Raw genomic sequence first — 22052 nt, forward strand, 5'->3', positions numbered from 1 at the left:
AAATGGTCTTTTTAAATGATGTCTAATGATGTCTTATGTTTAAAATTAGACAGACTATTTCTCTGATAGATCCCTTCATGCTAATTTGTAACACGTGCCACAGATCTACATAAAATGGGCCTGTTTTACCCAAGACTCATGTTCTTGTTGTATCTCCTCCTGTCGTACATGACCCTCAGCAGCAAGGGATGCTCATTTTTAGATTTCCCCGGTCACAGCTCCCTTGCTGGCAGTTGTGGCAGTACCTCTGGTTCCAGGCAGTGGAGCTGCTATCCAGTAGCCCAAGTGCTGAGCAGTGTATGTCCACACCAACTGACCATCTGCCTCCTTCACCATTCCCAGCCCGCGGTTCACCCAAGCGCCTGCAACGACAAGGACAAAATATTGCACGTGCCATGCAGAATTCTCTTCTCCCTCAAACCATCAGCCATGAAGCTATTGCCAAAAATACACAAGGTCACAAGAAAAATTGAAACTTCTGACCCGGACACTATTTATTCCACACCTTTATCTAAATGTGCAAACTCTCTGCGCTCACAATTTCATTGCAAATGTCCCTCTGTGGCCATTTACTCTGAAACAAAGTATCAACATTACTTAGCAAAGGTAAGCTTAATATCATTCTTTTTCTGTTAATAAACGTTTTTCATAGATATGCACACAGATAACTTGATAAATGAGCTTAATATGAGCTTAAGTATATATGAAGGCCAAGACTGAAAAATGAAGGAGCAGGCAACTGAAGCATATGAACACAAGTTTAACACTGGCTAGCAGAATTTAGTGGGAAACCAGTTTAATCTGATAAACTACAATAGAATAAAAAATGTTTGTCTTGAATGTTTCTCTCCTCCTCCCTGCCCCAAGGCAATAACAGTTCAGTTAGCCCAAGGAAGGGCTGTTGTTAGGACACAGATTCCACACCATCTGTTTGGACACTCAAAGGACAGGTATTATGGTATGCCAGCTTCTACAATTAATAAAGCATCCCTTGGAAGAGACAGAATTATATTTAACTCACTTGAATACATTTACTGTGGGCCATCTGTGAAATTCTAAGGACATGAAACAACCTCATATAAACAATCTTATATTTCCAACATGCAAACACAGAGAGGGAGAGAGAACCACCAGCTTTTTTAAAAGAACAATAACCACAGCATCAAAACTATAAGCTGGAGCTTATATGAATTTCAATTTGATTTTCTTCCAGGACCCTTCTTTTCAGCAAAGCAGAAAAGTAAATATCTGCCAACCAGGATGTAAAGATGAGAACTGACACCTGCCACAGATCCAAACACACACACAGGGACACACAGAGAAAATATCACCTGGCAGTAAAACATGCAGCCTTCTCCTGCTGCTGGTGATTGCTGGCAGAGGGGAAGGGCAGCAGCAACCACTCAAAGCCCTAGAAGTGCTGGTTTCTCAGCTACCTGAGAAACCTCCTGTTCAGAGTTGGGAGAAAGACCAGCTGGAAAAGTCTTCCATCCCTAACTCTCTAACAGACAGACAGATCCTCAAATTCTCTGTCCTGCCTACTCTAGGGCAAGTGGACACTACCCTGCACAACTATTGCTTTACAAATACAGACAGTGGGCTACTTACAGGTAGATAAAACCAGCATAGAACACCACATACAGAAGGCAAAAATATTTTCTAGGTCTCTAGAAGTTCTATCTTGATTGAACAAACCTATAAGTAGTTATACAATCTTTGCTATCTTCTTCAGCAAATTACATCTTCCCTCAATATACTGCATAGAAAATACTAGATATTAAGGAAAACATTGAAATGTGACTTATGAGTAAGCTCATTTTCTCTTGATTTACTGCCATTCAAACAGAAGGATATAATTCTCAATTTAATGTTGCAATACAAGCTTTCTGGTTTTGTGTAATTTTATTAAAACCCACAAAGTACTTTTAGCACTAATGCAGCAAAATATTTAGAGAGAAGGAAGCCACATTCAACATCCACCAATAAATTTTGCATTCACAGCAGCTGGAATATAATTAGCAAAGCTCATTTTCCAGGAACAGTCTCAGCACTACTACACTTGCAGTAACCCCAGGGAACACTGCTTCTGTCTTCCTCCTGGTGCATATGGATCAGCCCACACCACACACAGACACGTTCCCTTCCCGCTACCAATACTGACATGGGAGCTCTGATTACCATCCCCACACATCACCCAAGGACTTCAGGGTTTAAAAGTGTGGCAGTGTCCTGCTGGGGACATCCCACATGCCACAGCTTGGATGCCAGAGCCTCATTATTCCATGCAGCAGGAGCTCTGCATTCAGCTCAGATGGGGGGCCTACTACTACTTATGGATGCTCTGGAATGCTTGCTGGAGAGCTGAGCTGTTCAGAGTCTCCAGAACCTTCACTTGTCATTTTGCACGTGTCAAATCAAAAGGTAAAACTTAAATAAACGTATTTAGGTATAAAAATTCCAGAACGGTGAACACAATTGCAAATTTTCACTGTAGAGAGGAGGAAATGGAAGAAAACGTGGAAGTTAAGAGTTATGCCCCAGCAGTTTCTCTCCTTTTTCACAGTCCTCCTTGTGCTCTCCTCAGCAAGCAGCAGTGAAGGCTCCATGTGAACACTACCCCTCAGTGAGCATCCATTACAAATGGTTTGCCTTTATGGAACCTCTGTCAGAGGAGGAAAAAGCCAACTGGTTTTATTTTTATGGGTCAGCATACCATGCTCCCTGCTCTTGCCCTACCCCAGGGCCAACATACCTAAGCAGGGATGCTGAGTAGGCCCCTCAACACCACATACACACTTTGCACTGGTTTATACTCTAACCCGACCCTGGGCCAAGTTGGTCCAGTTCTGTCAACTTTTTATTTTAATAACATTGTTGACTTAGCTTTGTTTAGTAAGTTAAAACAACTCTGCAGAGGTACAGATGGGCACAGGAGCTGGCAAAAGTGGCTGTGGCAGTAAGAAATTAAAACCCCTTGTGCTATTTTACCACATCAGACTAAAACCCTTTCTTTGATGAAAAATGCCATCTCGTACCATCAGTTGCCCCTCTGAAGCCTCCCAAGTGTTTAGATAGAGTTAACCTTCTATGCCAAAACTTATCCTATTTACTCTTTCCCCACAAGACAGCCTAGACAATTTTTTATTAGCATGTTCTTAATTCAAATTCAGCCAAAGAACTAAAGGTTAGTTGTTCTTTATTAGGATGACCTGTTTCTTTCTTGAACATGTAAACAACACTTGGTTGCACTTGGTGTCCTCTCCAGTCCTTCCAACAGCTGAACAAAAACTTTTTGCCTTAATAAGGAGCAGACACACCTCTTCACTCACTTGCACTTTTCAAGACCAAGTGTGATGGCAAGTTTAAGGTGCACTGTAATCAGGACACTAATGCACACACACCTAATACAGGACACCTAAATGGGTTAAGTGTACACAGCTCATTACTCACTCTTGACTAAAATTAGACATGAAGGGATGACAAAAGGTTCAGAATGACTAATCCCCAGCCTCCTCTTTGCATGCACACTGCAAGAACTACGTTGTTCCCTTTGATAACTCCTATTTCCCCTTCATTTCACTTTCTCAATTGCTTTTGTTAACTGAAGTAACATCTATTCCAGTTGCAACGTCAAAGGAGCTTCAGAGCTACGCTCTAGGAAACAAAGCAGCCAAACCTTCAATTCTGACTTGTTTGCTTTCAAGAAGGCATTCACAAAATTACCAGGCTTAAAATTTAACGTCACCTAAAATGTATGTTCTGTGAATACTTAGACTGCCATGCAAATAAAAACCCAGTGTACTAAAAATTTAGGCAACAGGAATGCTAATGAATTTTAAAGTTTTTTTAACTAGTGAAAGCAGGGAAATACTTCTGAACAATTCAAGCTAGTCTATTTAAAGAAAACCCAATAACTGAACCCCTAATAAAACTTATTGACCACCACTTCATATCTTAGTGCTATCACTGTTCCCTGACCCACAGTGTCATGTGCCCAAAAACACAGGCATGTGCTAGAAGGCAGAATAACAAATAACTCAGCCCACTTACCAGTTTTCATATCAAATGTCCATGCAGGTACAGCATCTCCTGGTTTTACAGCAGTTGAGGGGAGAGGAAGTGTAATCTGAATGGGACCATTTACTTTCAGTTCTTTCCCAGTCAAAAGAACATTTACACATATGGCAGCAAGAGGAGTTAATTCCATGCTTTTAAAACCTGAAGGTGAGAAAAAGCTTGTCTGTAATTCTCTAATTACACTTTGTTTTTAAAAAAATATTTAGGATTAAGAATCTATCCTCACTGTAACTAAACTCAAGTCCTCCTCCACATCCAGCTATGCAGTCAGCTGTCACCAACTCGGTCAAATAAACAACTTTTCTTTTCTTTTGGACTTTCAAAATCTTATGATTAAAATAAAACCCAGTGCTGTAAGAGAAAGAGACTTGTGATATCGAGGTTCAATGCTGACTGTAGAACTAATGATGAAGCAAAACACAGTTTGGTAGTGGGCAGAAGAAGGGTTTTTCCCCTCAGATAATCAGATTAAACTAGTTACCTTATGTGAAAGATAGATAAGACAAGAATTTTTGTACAGTTGCAATGTACATAACATTGAATTAAACTGAAGACTTTCCTGTAAGGATTAAGTTTCCAGAGTGGCAGTTATAATTAACTGAATCATGAGGCTGGTCAAAGCACTCAAAAGGAAATGTTTCATATACAAAACTTTACAATGCAGTCTGAAACTTTGTTTGCCTTTCACCAGTTTGCAAATACTTCAGAATGCACAATATGACAAGATGGTGAAAGAAGCTGAAAGAGAATTAGTAAGTAGCAGAATAATGTTAAATCCAGGCAAGCTGTTCGAAGCTGGTTGTGAGAGAACTCCTGGCACATCAGATATCAATTAGCTTCCACCTGCCCTAAAAGGAAGTCTATTCTTTTAGGAGTGTATGAATAATTTAAAACACATGCCAGACAGATTGAAAGGAAAACTCAAAGAGGAGAAATACTGCTTATTCTCTTGTGCTTCTTCCCTTCTGCTTTCCATTTGAAGAGGTAAAATATAGATGAGAGATTTTAAAATATGCACGTCAAAATATCAGTATATATGATGAATTTAATTCAATTAATATTAAAGAAGAGAGCAGGCCAAGTTCAAATAAGCCATGTAGTGGCCTTCTCATGCACTGCAATGAATTTAAGAGCCTCATGGCTTCAGATCCGCTGGGAATAGAAAGAACAAAAGGAAGATGGAACTGCACACAGTACAACCTAACAGAGATTACTGCTTAGGCACATTGGAAAACTATCTGATAGAATACTAAAAAATACTAAAACACTAAAAAATCTGTTGGTACAACAGCAAGGTGTTATGACTCATGAAACCACTTAGTGCTTCTCCAGTGAAACAGATGCACAGAAAATATTATTCCAGTTGTGCTCTGTGACACAATCGTGCAAGTGGCCACTTGGTCCCACAGAGGCTTGCACAGACTGACTGACTGTGAGCCAAGCAAGAGATCCCACACAGTCTTTGTGCTGGGTGTAAAGCTCCTAGAACCAAACACTGCAGTGAAAATGCAGAAAACCCCAACTGCTGCAGTTGCACTGATTGCTTTATGTTCATCTGGTTTACGCTGGCCATAATGTGATTTTTAAGGTGTTTAAACCAATTCCACAGCCTCGTGAAATCCTGAACATGTATGTTAAAAGTAGACTCTGAGGGAGTATTTCAGTGCAGCAAGGTATGTAATGTTCTGTACTCCATGAAACAAAAGAAAAGAGTGATATTGCTTATTGTGTTTATAGCCTACTTCTAGGGAACAAAGCTTTGTGACACAATACAATGGAAGCAGGTTCAGGACCTTTTAAATTAAGCAGATGTTTTTTTGAAACACTGTACACTGATGTGCATTGTAATTTGAAGATTTCTTTTTTAAACAAAATTCTTAAACAACATATTTACATACCTGATTTATTTAGAAGAATTCCTGTTGTATAGAGAAAGCTGTCCACTTTCAGAAATTGCTCTGGCACTGTCAGATAGGCTGTAACGTTTGTAATATGGTGATTTGTTGGAAGCTTTATTAAAAATTTGGGAAATTGAACACTTGGCTGAGATTTGGCATCTGTAAAAGAGTAATATTTTATCTTAGCCACGGTAAAACACACCAACAGTGTTTTTATTACCCTTCAAAAATCCATTTAGCATAACAACCTGTTTTCACCCATTTTCTCCATGATTTGTGCATTTCTAGTCTAGCACTTGTCACAGCCTCACATAAAAATCCATAATTAACTGCAAATCTGGCTCACAGTAGACAGGTATTATATGAGAATACGAACATGCCTAATTTTTGTCGGTGTGTGTACAGATGGTTATCACAAAGTGTTTAATTAGAGTCTTCATACACTCAACTTACCAGACAGTTTTCCAGTAATTAAGACAGTATCTTCAAACAGCCATATATTAGCTTGGTTTTGTGGGAATAATGAAAGTGTCACGGACGAGTATACTGTGGAAAATGATAATATCTGTTACAGTGTGCAACCAAAACAAAAAAATCCTCTAAGACCTCTGATTCTGAAGGAATATTGAACAGAGCAATTAAAAAAAAAACAGAGAGCACATGAAGACTGAATAAATAAATTACTCCTGCTGTCCAGAGCAGGAATTTTAGTGTTAAGGTAGGAAGAATTCTGTTGAATGTTTGCTGTCTTATGCCTTCTATGGAGGCTTGAATTCTCAAAAGTCTATTTCTTAAAAAAAAAAAAAAAAAATCATGTGCCTTTTTAAGAGCATGCAATAGTTAAAAGGAAAACTTGTGAGGAAACACTTCTGAAAGGGAGTTGTAACAACAGGTTGTACCTGTTGTACAGGACACAAAGCATTGGCACTCCAGGAATTACTCAAGCCAACAGGATTTTTGTCTAAACACACTACCAGTTCTTTGCTAACTCTAGGCAAACAATGTCTCAGAATTCACCCTGTATCACCACATAACCTACTCAGAGCTAAAAAAGGGCTATTTTCTGTCTTCCATCAACAAGAATTTTGACAAGACTAACAGATCCTTCACCCTTAGATGTGCACTGACATGCTCTGCCTCCCTTGACTGACTTCACTCCACGTTGAGCTGACAGCAACTACCCAGACAGCTTAGTGGAGAAATTTAATTACAGGCAGATCGAGTTTAATAATAGGACTGTAAGGTGCTTACGCACTTGGCATCCTCGCAGTCTTCCAAGGCAGAGGTGTCAGCATGTAGCCATCCTTGTAGGAGACAATGGTGAGGCTTAATCCCAGTTTGTAGGGCACTTTTATTAACACTGCTCCATTGTTTCCAGTGAGAGTAGAGTTTGTCTTTGTGTAGTTCACAAACACTTCCACCACCGCTTGTGGCAGGTACTGGTGACTGATGATGTCATTGACTTGGACTTTTAGGGTAAAAACAGATCCTGTTAACAAAAAGAGAAGACAGGAGGTCATAATACATCGTAATTAAGGATCTGATTTAAACTTGTAAAGAAGTCCCAGAGTTCATGTCTTTGCTGTTCCTCCACTCTACAGTGGATCTCTATCTCTGGCCAAAATCAGGGATAAGCTTGCAATTTTAGACCACGGGGAAGAAGGAAGCAAAAAGCCTGAAGATGGGGCACAAAGGTGTCAAAAAGTGTTTATCAAACTCAGCAAATATAATACTTAACCAATTAAACAAAAAAAATCCCAAACAAACAAAAACCCCAAAACAAAACAACAACAACAAAAAAAAAACCAAAAAACCCCCAAAAAACCAACCAACAAACAAACCAAACAAAACAGAACAAAAAAATCTTCCCCTTTTTGTTTAAGCTTGAACAATGCACCTGTGACAGTGTAAGATTTAATGTGCTCTGCAATATCACACTGATAACACAGATGGTCTTGTTACCCAACCCTTGGCTCGGGTCACACATTTAAAGAGGCACCTTGAGTTTCTAAAAACAGGAACCTAATGTCTTACAAGCAGTGGGATAACATTTTTGTATTTTCATGTGTAAAATTATTATACAGTAACAGAATGCATCCAGACTCTGACTGTTTTAATCTACCTTCTCCCACCAGACTTACACTGGGCTATTTTTCACCTTCCTGTATTGCACCTTCTAAACAGCATTTTTGTACTGCTAATTAGGGGATCTGTTATTCCATACAATAGTCAGTGTCCTGCAGAGATCATAATGACAGTGACTGAGCAGTGTGTTGACAACAATAAATCCACTCAAACAACAGTGTCAAGGTTGTTTCTCTCTCACTTTGATTGTAAATAAACTATTAGGGAGCCTTTTCACAGCAGGTACATGCAAAAGGACAGAATTCCACATTATTTCCAGGTAGGAATTAAGTTATTATTATAAATGAAAATCTCTATGGACCACTGTTAAAAGTATTTGAAAAAACCCATCAATTTTCCACTATTTTGGTTACAGATGTGCTACTATTCAATACCACTGCACTGCTTTATACCCTGATATTTTCAAATACCTTCATTACGAACATGCATTTCTATTTAGGTCAAATGTCAGGCTAAGTTACTGGAACTTATCTACCTAAAATCATAGTTCCCTTTCGTTCTGTTACCTCCACTATAATTGAGATTGACACTGCACCAAGAGATTACTACCACTGACCTTGATTTAAATGGATAGGCCTTGAGAAGCCGAGCACAATCCATCAAAAAAACCCACTGTGCAGTGAAGACACCCAAGTTAGGCCTCTCTGAAATAAGTATTTCTTTAGGTCTATTGTATGCACCCCATATATTAATGCAAAAAATGGCCTGCAGACAACAAAAGCTCCACTGGCCTCAATTTACTATTTATCACATACACAGCAAAACCTTACCAGCTGTGCCAGATTGATTTTCCACAGTGTTATATAAAAATTTACATTTCCTTGTGCAAATTAATATATGCTTTCAGAAATAGGGAAAAGATCTCAGTGGTACTCAAATGTATTTGACAGAAAATGCACAATAATCTTAGAACAATGTCGTCTGACTTATTTTTCCTTACACCTGATATTTCAAGAATAAAATTGCTTTAAATTGCTGTGCTAGAGGGGTTTCAAATCACGTAATGATTGGAAAAAAAATTTATGTCATGTCAGCAAATTATGGTTTCTAAACAGCTCTTCCAGGCATCGATCCAATTACACACATACTTGCATCATTCCAGTGGTTTCCAAAACCTGAAAAACAGGTCCTTTGCCCTTAGTTAAAAGGCAACTGAAGAGGGAAAACAGGTTGTGTACAATATTTTTATCCAGGAATCACTTGGAAGTCAGGAGTATCTCATGGAATGGTATTTGAAAAATAAGAAATTCAAGCTCATGCCAGTAGGAACCAATACCAGAAATGCCTAGTATTTTAACAGCTGGGATCAAGTCAGGAGAAAAAGAGCCTGGTAATAAATCATAAAAAAGTTTTGCCTTAAGACACAGAAAAATTAAAACCTGGTATGTATTCAGAAAGATATTTTCTCTCCAATCATTTCTTACTTTTAATGTGTATTTCCCATTTCCCGCTAACAAAAAGCCCAACAGAAGAAAACAGGGATGGGGCCAATCGCCACAGTTCCCTTCCAGCTGTTAGCAAATTCAAGGGGTGTTTTGTGCACAAATATTTCTTCCTCTCATCTCCTTCGCTTACAGCCTTATATAAACCCCCACTTTCTTTGGGTTGAAAAAACCAGAGTGTAAAGCTACTGAAAGCTGTACAATTTTCATTAGCGAATGAAACAGTGAACGACAAATATCACTGGGTGGTTTTAGCCACACTCAACTTTGATTACTTCCTTCTCCTGTGGGTATAGGAATTGCCACAGCTTTTCCCAGAAGGGATGCCGTGTCTGGAAGGCTGTTGGGAAGCCGCAGATGTGTGGCTGTAAATGAGGACTGAAGTCCCGGGGGGTTCCTGACACGGCTCTGCAGGGAAGGCTCTGCAGGAGTCCCTGCTCGGGGGTGACTGTCACAAGCAGGCAGCAGCTCCTCGAGTGCAAAACACTCACTTCACGCCCAGTAATGGTCAGACACAGATTAAAGGAGACTCAATCCCTGGCTCTTGGTGCTTTTGCCCTTATCTTTTGTGCTAACACAGGAGCCTTCCTGAGAAGATGATGGCTGGGAGTTGTGTCCTCCCTGCCAGTAACACAGATGAGCAAATCATTTGGATTTTCTAGTATCAAGCAGAATATACTCTGCCAGCAAGTCACTCAAAGTTTGTGTGCAATAATTTTGGAAAGACCTTTTTTTTAATTGAATCTTTCCATTCCTCAGCAGTAACAGTACAAAAGACACGAGCACACACTATGCCTCCATCCAAATGCTTGGGAAATTAGAGGTTAAAAATCCCAGCTAAAAAAAGTCAGAATCCAATAATAACAACAACTTCCCACTGGCACAGCCACGCTCACTATTGTTCTGTATAAAATGGAGTGTACCAGAGTATCCCACAGAGTATCCCACCAGCAGCTGCAGCCCAGGGAAAAGCAAAACAAACATAAGGTCCTAAGAGCTCAGACTGTGTGTGCAGTGCTGCTCCTACAGCCCTGACCTGTGTCTTTCCAAACCTGATATCCCTTGACCAGCTCTCTCCTCAAACTGACCCCCTCACACACCTTTGTATGCATTTAACGTGCAAATTTATCACACATTTAATGGCACTGAGTTATTAACAAGGTCATATTAACACTCATGACTTCTGATTTACAAAGATCTTAATTTGCAAGTCCTTAAGGACACTTTTAAGTCTCAAATATGACAGCGGCTGCCATTGGATATTTTAAACACACTAAAATATACCCAAAAAAACCATTTCAGTTGCAAAAAAACCAAATTGCAGGTTATCTGTTTAACAAAACCAAAGCTGAAAACTTCAACAGTAGTTGAAACTTGTGCTTTTTTTCCTGGTCATTAACATGTGCCAAACACAAGTGGGTCAGCTGTATCTCAATATTAACCAGATTTGACAGAACTCCCACAATTAGAAGAAAGAACTCAGTCTTCGCTAATTTGATTTGTGCTGCCTCAGAGGAAGGAGATTCCTCTCCTGGCAGGTTCCCTGGAAATTCCAGCTCCTACAGCATTTACAGCCTTGGCTGAAAACATCCACACAACTGCAGCAGTTATATACACAAAGGGAAACATAGAGAATGTACTTGAGAAACACCCTGGCCATTAAAATGACACCTCATTTCTCTGAGCAGCACCACGAAATACCTGGTGTTATATGAATTTGGATATGAATTTGGCTTCATATCCCAGAATTAAGGCAAAGAACTGCTTGGAACTGCAAGCTGGGTACAAACGTAACAGCACAAAAAATCTCTATTATACCCCGTGTAATTTGTTCTTAATTCTCCCTTGCAGATAAGTGTGTGTGTCGTCTGGTTACCATTTATGTGAGATTTAATTAACACAGCCAAGGCCAACACAGGCACCAATACATTCCAAACTTCACGTGTCATTAACTGTGAGACATGGCAGCGAACACACACACACACACACACAGGGCAATGCCCGGAACAATTCCTACACATCCTGCAACCCAGTCCTAAATCCCTTCTCCTATTTATCTCCCTATAGCCAAAAAGGTTCTACACCGTGAAGGAGGCAGTTACTCTTCTCAAACACACAGACAGCTACCCAATTAAGCAATTATCTTATGGATTGAACAGTAATACAATTAAATTATTCGTTAGTTCCTTCCTTCAGAGGAGATTCCTCTCACCCTTGCCTAGAGGTGTTTAAACCCCTGCCAGAAAAGGCAAGCACTTCCATGAATTTCATGGAAACTGCCTACACAGCACTACCAGGCTCCCCACTAACCAGGCAGAGAAAATGTGGGCTGTGCAATTTGCTTGCTCTCAGCTTCCTGAGGAATCCTCTTCTCATCTTTTACATTCATAGAACACCACATTTTTTGGCTTAATACAATCAGGGGTGTGAACTGTGCACTGATCCATAAAGAAGAAATCACGTGTTGTAAGAATATCGGGTTTTACTAAAGATGCAGCATTGCAATGGCTATTGCCACGGGGGGTGGAAATCAATGAAACATATAAACTACACAGTCAACATGCATCTGGTTTTAGTAAAAAAAAAGGCCATGTAAAAGCAATCCATCCTCCTGCCCACAGAAACCAATCATTACTACTTAAAATTCCCTTAAAACTGCAGCAGCACCAGTGACAAACTACAAAAGTGTATCTAGAAAAATTAAAAGCCTGTTACACCTTTACAGCTCATTAAAAAATCCACGTCTCTGACGTTGTGGAGATGATTTAATGCTGGCCCAAGCCCTCCTCCCCACAGCACACCCTCAGTCTGCAGTTACCTTTGATCTTTATTAATGCCCAAAGCACTGACACAGGGTGGATTTTCCTGCCTTGCAGAGTGCATTAACATGCCCTAATAGGTGACCCCTAAACTCCAGTAACTATTTTATGGCTGTGCTGTGACAGATATTGTCAGATAGCAGGGTAAGAGCTCTGACCAGTTTTCAATTATGCCTCTCGTAGCTATCAAATAACCTGCAAATCTAATTAATAACCCCACAGCCAAATGCAGTCGTAATTTGTTGGCTATCACTGTTCTTTTACCCTGTCATACTCCAGGCAGTCATTTATACACAAAATACAGATGGGTGCATACATGTATAAAGACCTTTCTAACTCCACACAAACAATTCTCTCAAACTGAAAACAATATCTCATTTAAAATATAATTATGTGATTTCTTATAAAGATGTTTATATGCTATTTACATGCTCTTCCTCTGATTTAAAATATTAGCATAAAATAAATAGCAGAAAAATATTTTTTCTTCTATTAAGTGCCACAGGAACTAAAATAAAAAAATACACCACAAATGTTTTGCCCTGTGAAATTTTATCTTTCCTAGTTAGTTTTAAGTACAATCTACCTATTTTATTTTCAACAACCCATGACTGAATTGAGAAACAAAGAACCTTACACTGTTCACAAAAGGTCTGGGGAAATTCAGGAAATATCTAACCAGCTGTAAAAATCAATTTCTCGGGAAAAGAGAACCGTAGATTCAGATAAGAACAACACACACTTGGGACATAAACATAATATAAATATAAATATAATCATTCCACCTGGCTGAAAAAAAGAAAACACTTCAAAGTTGACAACTAGTTGACACAGTTTCATTCTCACACTCGGCAGAAGGTTAAATTTGCACCACCCCTCTCCAGAATAACTCTGGGAGACAAAACATTCCAGCCAGGGAAGCAACTCTAACCCCGAAGTGACGGGTAAGGACAGACCCAATGGCAACAGTAGCTAAAAATTGCCCTTGATTAGGCTGACCTTTGGGCAGAATGGCAGCATCCTTGCTCTGATTTTAAAGCAAGTACAAGCTGCTCCTTGAAATGCACTTTGGAGAAAAGATATTGATGTTTTACTGCCACATGTCAGGGGGGCTGGTCAATACTGTTCGGCTACAGAGACTTCCAGAAAACTGCTTTTAGACAGTGCAAAGGTACTGGAAAAAAATTTAAATATTAAATAAACCAGAGCCCAGAGATAATCAGCGTTTGCTGCATTTCTATATGAACTGCCAACCCACACAACCTACACAGTGCAGTTCTGCAGCTCTGCACTCCCTTAAATATACATCCTAATGTTGGATTTTGCATTACAATGTTTTAAAAGAAGAGCTTTGGCCAAAATTTTTTGCAGTGACGCAGAACACATCAGCAATTTCCAGGGACAAAGCAGCACAACAGGGTCTGGGAAAGTAGGACACCACAGTATTCCCAACTGCCCTATTTCTGGTCCAATTTCCACAGAAGCCATCAACAAAATCTCAATTATGAAGGAGCTAAGGCTGCGTCCTGGGGGGACAAGCAGTGCCTTCTACACAGAGAAAGGCTGGTACAGTTATTTTACAGGAGACAGTTTAACCCAATGTAGTCAGATCCAGGTGTCTCCAGCAAGCAGGCACTTCATAGTCAAGAGAAACTTTAACAGATTAAAATTAGGCAAAATTTGAACACACTGTTACCCACATGAGGGATTTGTCACCCATCAGGCTACTCTGATGAGTTCTGCTGGAAAAAAAAAATTACATTCTAACACTGAGAGGTTTTCAAACATTTTTTTTTGTTATATTTGCTTCAAATATAAATTTATTTCACTACCATAAGCTGTGATAGGCACATACAGACCACAGTCCTCAAGCATCTGTATGTGGGTAAGAAAAAAAATGGAAATTATTTCCTAGAAGCTCGTTCCTGACAATGCACTCAAGTACATACTACATCTGCTGCCATCACAAATAAAAATGTCTGCTCTCTGCTCATCCACTGTGCTCTGAAAATTCTCTTTCCCACTTCCTATTTCTTCTTGTTTTTCATACTGTCTCCTTTTCTTGGCAGGGCTCAGCTCAGTCTCCTTCCTCCCAAAATTCATCCCATCCTGGAGTAATCTCTGGGATGACGAGTCCCTGTCATATTTGTCACTGATCATGAAGAAAGATCAATACTTTGCTAAAGATGAGGGGTTTGTTTTGGTTTTGTTTTTTTTGGTTTGTTTTTTTGCAAGCCTCCCAATTAAAAAGAGTGATAAATGTATTACATGAAATTAAATGCGTTGAACCAAACCCTTCAGGATGAGCACTTTAAAGGGACACTTCTAATCCAGCAGAGTGAAATACTGCAGGGCATTGCCTCTAGCAAATTAGCGCATGATCCAGAGGAAATTCAAGGTTTTAAGTAAATTAGTAGGTCAAAGACTAATTATTGATTTCGTTCAAAACAGACCCAAAATCCAGTTTCACGTTACAATAAAACTGTATCAGACAGTGTGGAGAAGCTGACCATCGACTGACATACTGCAGCAAGTGTTAATTTATTTTACAGATAAGAACAAGGCTGCTTTCCCTTTTGAAAGGGATTTTGGAAGTAAGGAGATATAAATTAAGACAGAATAAAACCCAGCACACAAAAGAAACTGTTTTTCTCAGTCATACCTTGTAGGATTTTTCCCAGCAAAAGTATTTATAGACTTGGTACCACTTCTTTACACAGAATTAACACTCAATTTTTGCTGATGCTTTTACAAAAAAACCCACAAAACAAACAAACAAAAAACACAAAACCAACAACAACAAAAAAAACCTAAACAACATTGCTAGCTCAACTTCTTTGCTTAGAACAATTTTGTTTCACTGCAGCAGAAGAATTGTTTCCTTTCTTTCACTTAAACAGAATAATTATTTTCTTTTATACCAACATATTTCAGGGGGTTACATTTTGTGTGTGTGTGTGTGTGTGTGTGTGTGTGTGTGTGCATATATAAACACAAATCTTAAGCAAATAACAAAAGGACCAGGATGTTCACTTTTCAAAGAGGGAGGTAAAGGAAATGACAAAAAAAAGTCTTAATAGAAATCTTGTCCTCAAATCTCAGTTGAGAAATATTAACTTATGCCTCATTAGTACTTAGGCACTGAAATAATTTCCAAAGTATTATGTCAGTGTAAATCAATAAACTGCTCTCCCCACAACTTTTGGAATCAGTTCCTCCCAATTCAGAAGTCACTTAAAAGAAAGACTAAATTTAATCAGGACTAAACAGGGCCAACATTCAACACTGGCAAACCTGAGCTTTCACATTTCCCTGTGATATTTGCCCAGTGTGAGCTAATTCTTCAGAGGCAGAGATTTCAGACACTCCCAGTACTTTCCAACAGACACTGCACTGCATCCCACCTATCTCATTCCATGACACACTTGTACAGATACAGAGCACTACCTTGAATTCACAATAAAAAAAAAATTTTAAAAAAAATAACCACATTTCAAAAAACCGCAAACTTTTAATGTTAATTATTTTACTGGATTTAGATTATTTTATTATCTGGATGGCCTCAGAGTTCAAAATCTGTACTAGTGCACAGGCAAATCAACATTTCAGCTTTTTCAATCTGCAGATGTGTGGTATTCCTGTTGTACACAGGAATGGATTAATTTAATGAGTTATTGAAATAAATAAATGAAACCAACCCTCTTCCACGACCAACAGCTGTGTCCTGCCATTAGAAGTGGTTACACTTCTAACCAGGATCTCAGGCCAGATGCATAAAAAAACTGAGTAAGCACAATAATCACACCACAAATGCTGACAGGAACCAAATATCGATGAAATTAGGTCCTGAGAAATCCATAAAATAAACCAGGTCATTACAGGCTGTATCAGTCATTATTACTGCTGCATAATCAATAAACACCTTTCCAGAAGGATCATGCTTGTAAGAACTGCCCAAGAATGTCAGCAGGCTAATCCATGAAGCTGCTAATGACTCACTCACCCATCCCGTGGGAACACACCCCCAGACACTTCCAAGTGCTCTGAGTAAGATGTGTTAAACAGAAAGGAACTTTTAAGCAAGAGCTATGAAATTCAGACATGCAAGCAGCTGTGAAGGTTAGATGGGATTTTTTTTTTGTCCTCTATGCCATGTATGTGTCATGAAAAAAAATCATCTGGAATATTTTGAAGTGCATAACATGTACCTGCTGGAAGGGACTCCTTTGGTAAGTAGCTGCAAGATGCTTTTTCACCATTAGATGCCTTTTTCACTCCACTGACATGTTAAAATCAGACTGTTTCACCACCCCTCCCTCCAGACAGAACTCACAGGATACAATAAACCTCTGAGAATGACAATTACCATAGCAAGTTTGCATTTCTATTTGCTGCTGTGCTGTTGAATCAGCCAGCCTGGTTCTCAGCACTGTGGTTACTGTGGAAGATTGAAGCTGAAATTCATCTTCCTGGGGCAAGAGAGATAGGCAGCAGACAAGATGAAATGCTGCTTCACTTCTTTAAATATTATTTAAATATCGTTCTCTGCAATTCTAGATAAGTGGGATAAATTATCAGTATTACACAACAAAAAAAATCTTATATAAAATTTATTTCAAATTAAGATAAATTTGCAAGTGGAAGATTTAAATGAGCAAGTAAATACTACTAAGAGCTCCTGAGGCCTAGAAAATAGAACAGCTTTCCCCAGGCATTTCAGAGGCCATTATAAGATTATTTTTTTCATTTCAGTTTATTCCACCAGCTAATGCTAAACCTGTAATGCTGCTCTTTCATTTTGTTAAATGACTACCAGTATCATTTTACCTTCTATCAGAGTCGAGGGCATGAAAAAGAAAGAACATTAAAAATTCACACTTTGTTACAGAATACTGGGAAAAAAAGTACAGAAGGGGAAAACTAAAATCTGCATAATACTCTCTTTTAAATATGCTGTTTTAAATACCCACACTATATCACACACCCTCAAGAAAAATGGGCAAGTGCTTATTAAGGCAACTTTACAATTAAACCTTCATTATTTAAATGGAAAAAATAAATCATTCAGCATTCTCCTTGACAAAACAAGACCATTTCTTATATAGAATTTCTAATGATTTGTCAAACTATCCCTTTAATGGTCAGGAAGAATATTTGAGTATCCTTGTACCATGAATCATCTTTTTTTTGTTTTTTTTTATCCTAATGGGTAAGGTACAGGATTTGTCTTGTGGAATTCTAAGTGGTGGTTAGTGAGAGGAATTAGCTGAAAAAAAAAAAACACCAAAAGCTGTGCGATTTCAAACATCCCCTTAAGAAAAAGGCAAAAAAGATCACAGGAAAAAAAAAACAATACTCTGTTAAAATATGACATTTAATGCTGTGAAACTCTAACACAGATATATGTCCATAAACTCTCTGGCCTAATACAACCCACCAAGCAGTAATTCAAGCATAAGGGAATGTTACTCACTGATCAGGAAGGAAAAGCCCTGCTGCACTCAGGAGTTCATTTTCAATAACTCAGTGGCCACTATTCTTGGCTGAAAATATGTTTTTCTCCCCCAAAGCTGCAAAAATCTCACATTCCCGCTTAAAGAAAGGTATTTGCAACATCCCAGTAATGTCTCTCTTTAATTTATAGGAAAAGATCACCCAACCCCTTGAAGGAAGGCCATTTGTAGAGACACAGAAGGAGAAAACAGAAATCAAAGTTTGCAGGACAACACGTCCCAGGTTTAGCTCTGTACACGTGGGATGGGAATTTTTTAATGCACTAGTTGGAAAATCCAGATTGCAGGGCCAAAAGGAGCCCCCAACAAGCCACAGCCTCTTTCACACGTGAATTTTCATTGGAGTTGGGTTTCCTGAATTGAATGCTCAAAAAGCACAAATCAATAAATGCGACACCGGGTATTCAAAAAACGATGGCAGATTCTTGCTAATTTGAAATAAGTAAAAATTCTTCGGATGCCATAAAAAGAGTCTGAAAAAAAAAGTGAAAAAGAAAAAGTTGTGTCAAATCAGATCACAGCATAAAGCAAAACAATTGAACCAAGACAATAATAGAAGTCCTCTGCCTACAAGGATGCCATCCAGGTAAGGGTCAATGCTGAACACAATCATGATCCAGGCACTGCTGCTTGGAGTCATTATTGCCTGGCCACAGCTCAGCACCAGGTGAAGGGCTCCAGGATCCAGCCAAAGGACAGCTGTCATGGATGAACACGCTGCCCACCAGCTGTGTTGTCTCCAGCACGAGCACCACCAACACACACACACAAGTTCTCCCTTCTCAGCAAGTGGTCAAAGTCCTGCAGGGAAGTAATTGGAAAACAACTTAGCACCATGGAAACCTTTCTAGGATGAGAAAAATGGTTTCATTGACACCAAGACTAAAAGCAGGACAGTAAACACTTTTTCCTTCCCCACAAATACTCGAGATTCATTCAGCACCTCTGATATTGTGCCAGCTGGACTGGGGGGGACACAAATCCACTTCAGAATTCCTGAGACATTCTGTTCCATGAAACACTGAGGAATCCAGCAGACAGACTCGTGAATGGCCAGGTTCTCTATACTGTGCTTAGGAAAAAAACCAACAAAAACACAGATGGGGGGAAAAGGAACCTGACAACTAATTAAAAGGCAAACAGCCACGACAAACTCTTTTGCCAGCACTGCACCAAAACTATGCAGGATCTCACAAATGTTCTGCTGGGTCTCAATTCCATTCAATTTAATTAGAGGATTTTCTCAACATCAGTGGTCCATAATCCAAAGCAAATCTCTATTGCAGCCCAGTGAGAGTGAGTTTTCTCCCCTGCTCACATAAAAAATGGAGTAAGTCCCTTTGATATTTATCACGAGGCTGAATTCATGTTATTAACAGCTTTTATTGTTCAAAAACACACTCTGCTGATGTCCTGCATTTACCCAACGTAAAATTATTAATTTCTCCTCTTCAGTCCCTTAATGAAATATACTTCCAATCAGAGCAAAAATATTTTCCACAGTTACGTGAAAAAACTCTTTATAATTCCATCAGAGTCTACAACAGTTGGAAGGGACAAGCACCTCCTTATTCATCCCAGCAAAGTGGCCTATAATTTCAAATATCTTGCCACCACTGACCTTTTCTCCAGTTAGGCTCACATTAGCACAGACAAACTATCAACCAGATTTGCCACCTCACAGAAAATAACTTGCATGAGAAGGTTCCAACCAGTTTCATTTGGGAGCCTTGCCCATGTAGAGTTGTTAATAATAAATAAATTTGGTGTCTTGCCAAATTTCGTAACCATGCTACACACTTGTATCTGTTCCAACAGACTGAGCCAACTGTATGCATCATATTTATAAAAACAGCCTCAAATCTTCAGCAGAGGATGTAATTCCACTTCCTTCTAATTTACATGCATCAGGGAAAAGTACATGAAAGACACGAGCCTCGTTTAACCTTGCAAAGGAAAGGCTTTGGGGGACCCAAAAAACAATCTCCTACCACCCAGGAGCTGACCAAGAAGAGAAAGCCAAGCTCTCTGCTGAAATGCAGGGCAGGGCAACGAAAGGCAACAGTAAAAATCTACAGGGAATGATCTGACTGGACAAGAGGGAAATTCTTTTTCTCTCTAAGGATAAAAAGCCACTGGAGTGGTTGCCCAGAGAGGTTCTCCAATCTTGAAGCCTTTCATGGCCTGACAGGAAAGAGCTCCCAGGTCTGAACTCAGTGCCAACCCCGCTTTGAGCAGGTTGGACTGGGATGCTCCTGATATTCCCTCCAGCCTAAACTGCCCCAGCACGTTTCAGATCCTCAGGCACTTTCAAACCACAGAAAACACAGAGGGAAAAGCCAACAAAGTTCATCTTCACTTGATTGTGGTTTGTTTCAGCTGCTAGTTTTAATACATTAGGCAAATCTGGCTGGATGTTTTACCAGAACATCATCATCCTGTCATAATTTGAGGCTCACAACTCGAGGAATATTCGATGCTTTATTAAGGAAACGGGATGAAAAAGATACATTTTATTTAGCATGGCTTTACTCGATAACACCTGCAGTCAATGAAAACAGTAATAATGATGACTCTGAAAGTCAAATCACTAAAGGGTTGCTCAGACCTGAAAGCCATGTGCACACTGCACTGGGAAAGCTCAGTCATTGAATACAGGCAAAGGAATCGTGATAAATAAAGAAATAAAAGTATGTTGAATACAAGAAAACATTTCAGACGAGGCAGATGAACAAAAAAACAACACCTAAATTCAACTCTTCCCTCCCAAATTCTCTGCATTTTGCTGCTTCATGGCCTCCTAATGCACAGGGCTCAATAGGTGCCTGACACTGGCACCTATAAGCACTGCATCATGTTCAGCACACACACAAAACCCTGACACTCCCCAGCACAGCTTTATGGCCCCACGTGCAGCTTCACCTCTTAGAGCTGCCAGTAGCTCAGGTAAGACCCACACCAAAACAACCAGAGTTTTCAAAATGGGACTAGGAAAACCAGAAGGTAAAGGGCCAGGATTTTGTTTGCCCTCTAACCCACGAGAAGCCACAGTTTATTTCTGTGTAATCTCAATGAGAGGCCACCTCTTGCCTCTTCCACTGGCAGGACTGCACTGTCTCAGGTCCCTGGCACTATCAACAGTACATGCAGAATGCTGGAGAAGGGTCATGTGGCAAGTCCAGCAGGAGGAACTGACCCTGTAATCCATCTCCTTCAGCTGTCTCATTTCCACATCATGACAAGTGTGCCCAGGAGTCTGACATCTTGCAGACAGAAGAGACTCTCTTCGAGTCCACATGATGGAGCATAATCACAACCTCAGGGAAGAGAAAGAAGGACAAGAAATCGAGGGGAAAGGATCAGGATTCACTTAGTGAGCCTTAAGGGGCTCTGTGCAGTCACAGGCAGGCAAGAACATCACTCTTGCCAATCCCAGCAGCTCACACTGGGATTGCTGGGATGGCTTCCAGGAGCTACATCAGACAAGGACACAGAGAGCACACAGAAGCATTTGGAATGTTACAGCAGCTGGTCCAGCTGAGACGGGAGAAGGAGACTTTCTTCACATCTTCTACAAACAACTGACAACTGCCTGTGAAGTTCACAGCACAGGATACAGGTTTTCACTGGACAGAACTGCTGGTGCCACGTGTTACCCCTCCCCTCAAATGTGTGCTTGCACAAAAAATGCTTTCAAACCTCGTGTTTTCTCTTCTACAACTAGTGCCAGAAAAGTAAAGCAAGAACTGTAATAGCTGCTTTCAAACCTGCTGAATACAGCTTCTTGTGGACATTGTGTGGAAGGTGACAGTTTAAGAGCATGCAGGGAGTGTGCTGGAACACCTCTGGCAAGCCAGGATTAGGTAGGAGGAGCCAGGTCTGGTAGTGTCATCCTGCTGAACACAAAAGAGTTACTCAAAAGTACACTAACTCCTATGGGGCAATGGAAATTTTTGATCACAGAACCTGGGTGCTCCCACAACACACCAGATGCCAGATCTATGAATTAGGAATTAAACCTAACAGGAGTAATAAAGAGGCTCATTTGCTCTGTGCCTTGAATCCTCATTCATTAAAGGATATAGCAGTATAAAACTATGCAACTTTCAAGACAACAAAGTAACCTGCAGTGTTTTTCCAAGTTTGAAATGCCAAAAA

General features: G+C 39.7%; 1 protein-coding gene across 1 annotated transcript in view; it reads right to left on the reverse strand.

Moving 5' to 3' along the window:
• Window positions 1-22052, reverse strand: part of FAM171B (family with sequence similarity 171 member B) — a 34783-nt gene that overhangs the window by 7097 nt on the left and 5634 nt on the right. The window contains exons 2-6 of the mRNA XM_027665527.1: window positions 7231-7464; window positions 6429-6521; window positions 5976-6134; window positions 4051-4218; window positions 246-362 (exon numbers count right to left, since the gene is read on the reverse strand). Coding sequence (XP_027521328.1) covers window positions 246-362; window positions 4051-4218; window positions 5976-6134; window positions 6429-6521; window positions 7231-7464 — 771 coding nt within the window. The remainder of the gene's footprint in view (window positions 1-245; window positions 363-4050; window positions 4219-5975; window positions 6135-6428; window positions 6522-7230; window positions 7465-22052) is intronic.

This window comes from Corapipo altera, unplaced genomic scaffold (assembly GCF_003945725.1).
Source record: "Corapipo altera isolate COAL_440 unplaced genomic scaffold, ASM394572v1 158, whole genome shotgun sequence".
NCBI classification, from domain to species: Eukaryota; Metazoa; Chordata; class Aves; order Passeriformes; family Pipridae; genus Corapipo; species Corapipo altera.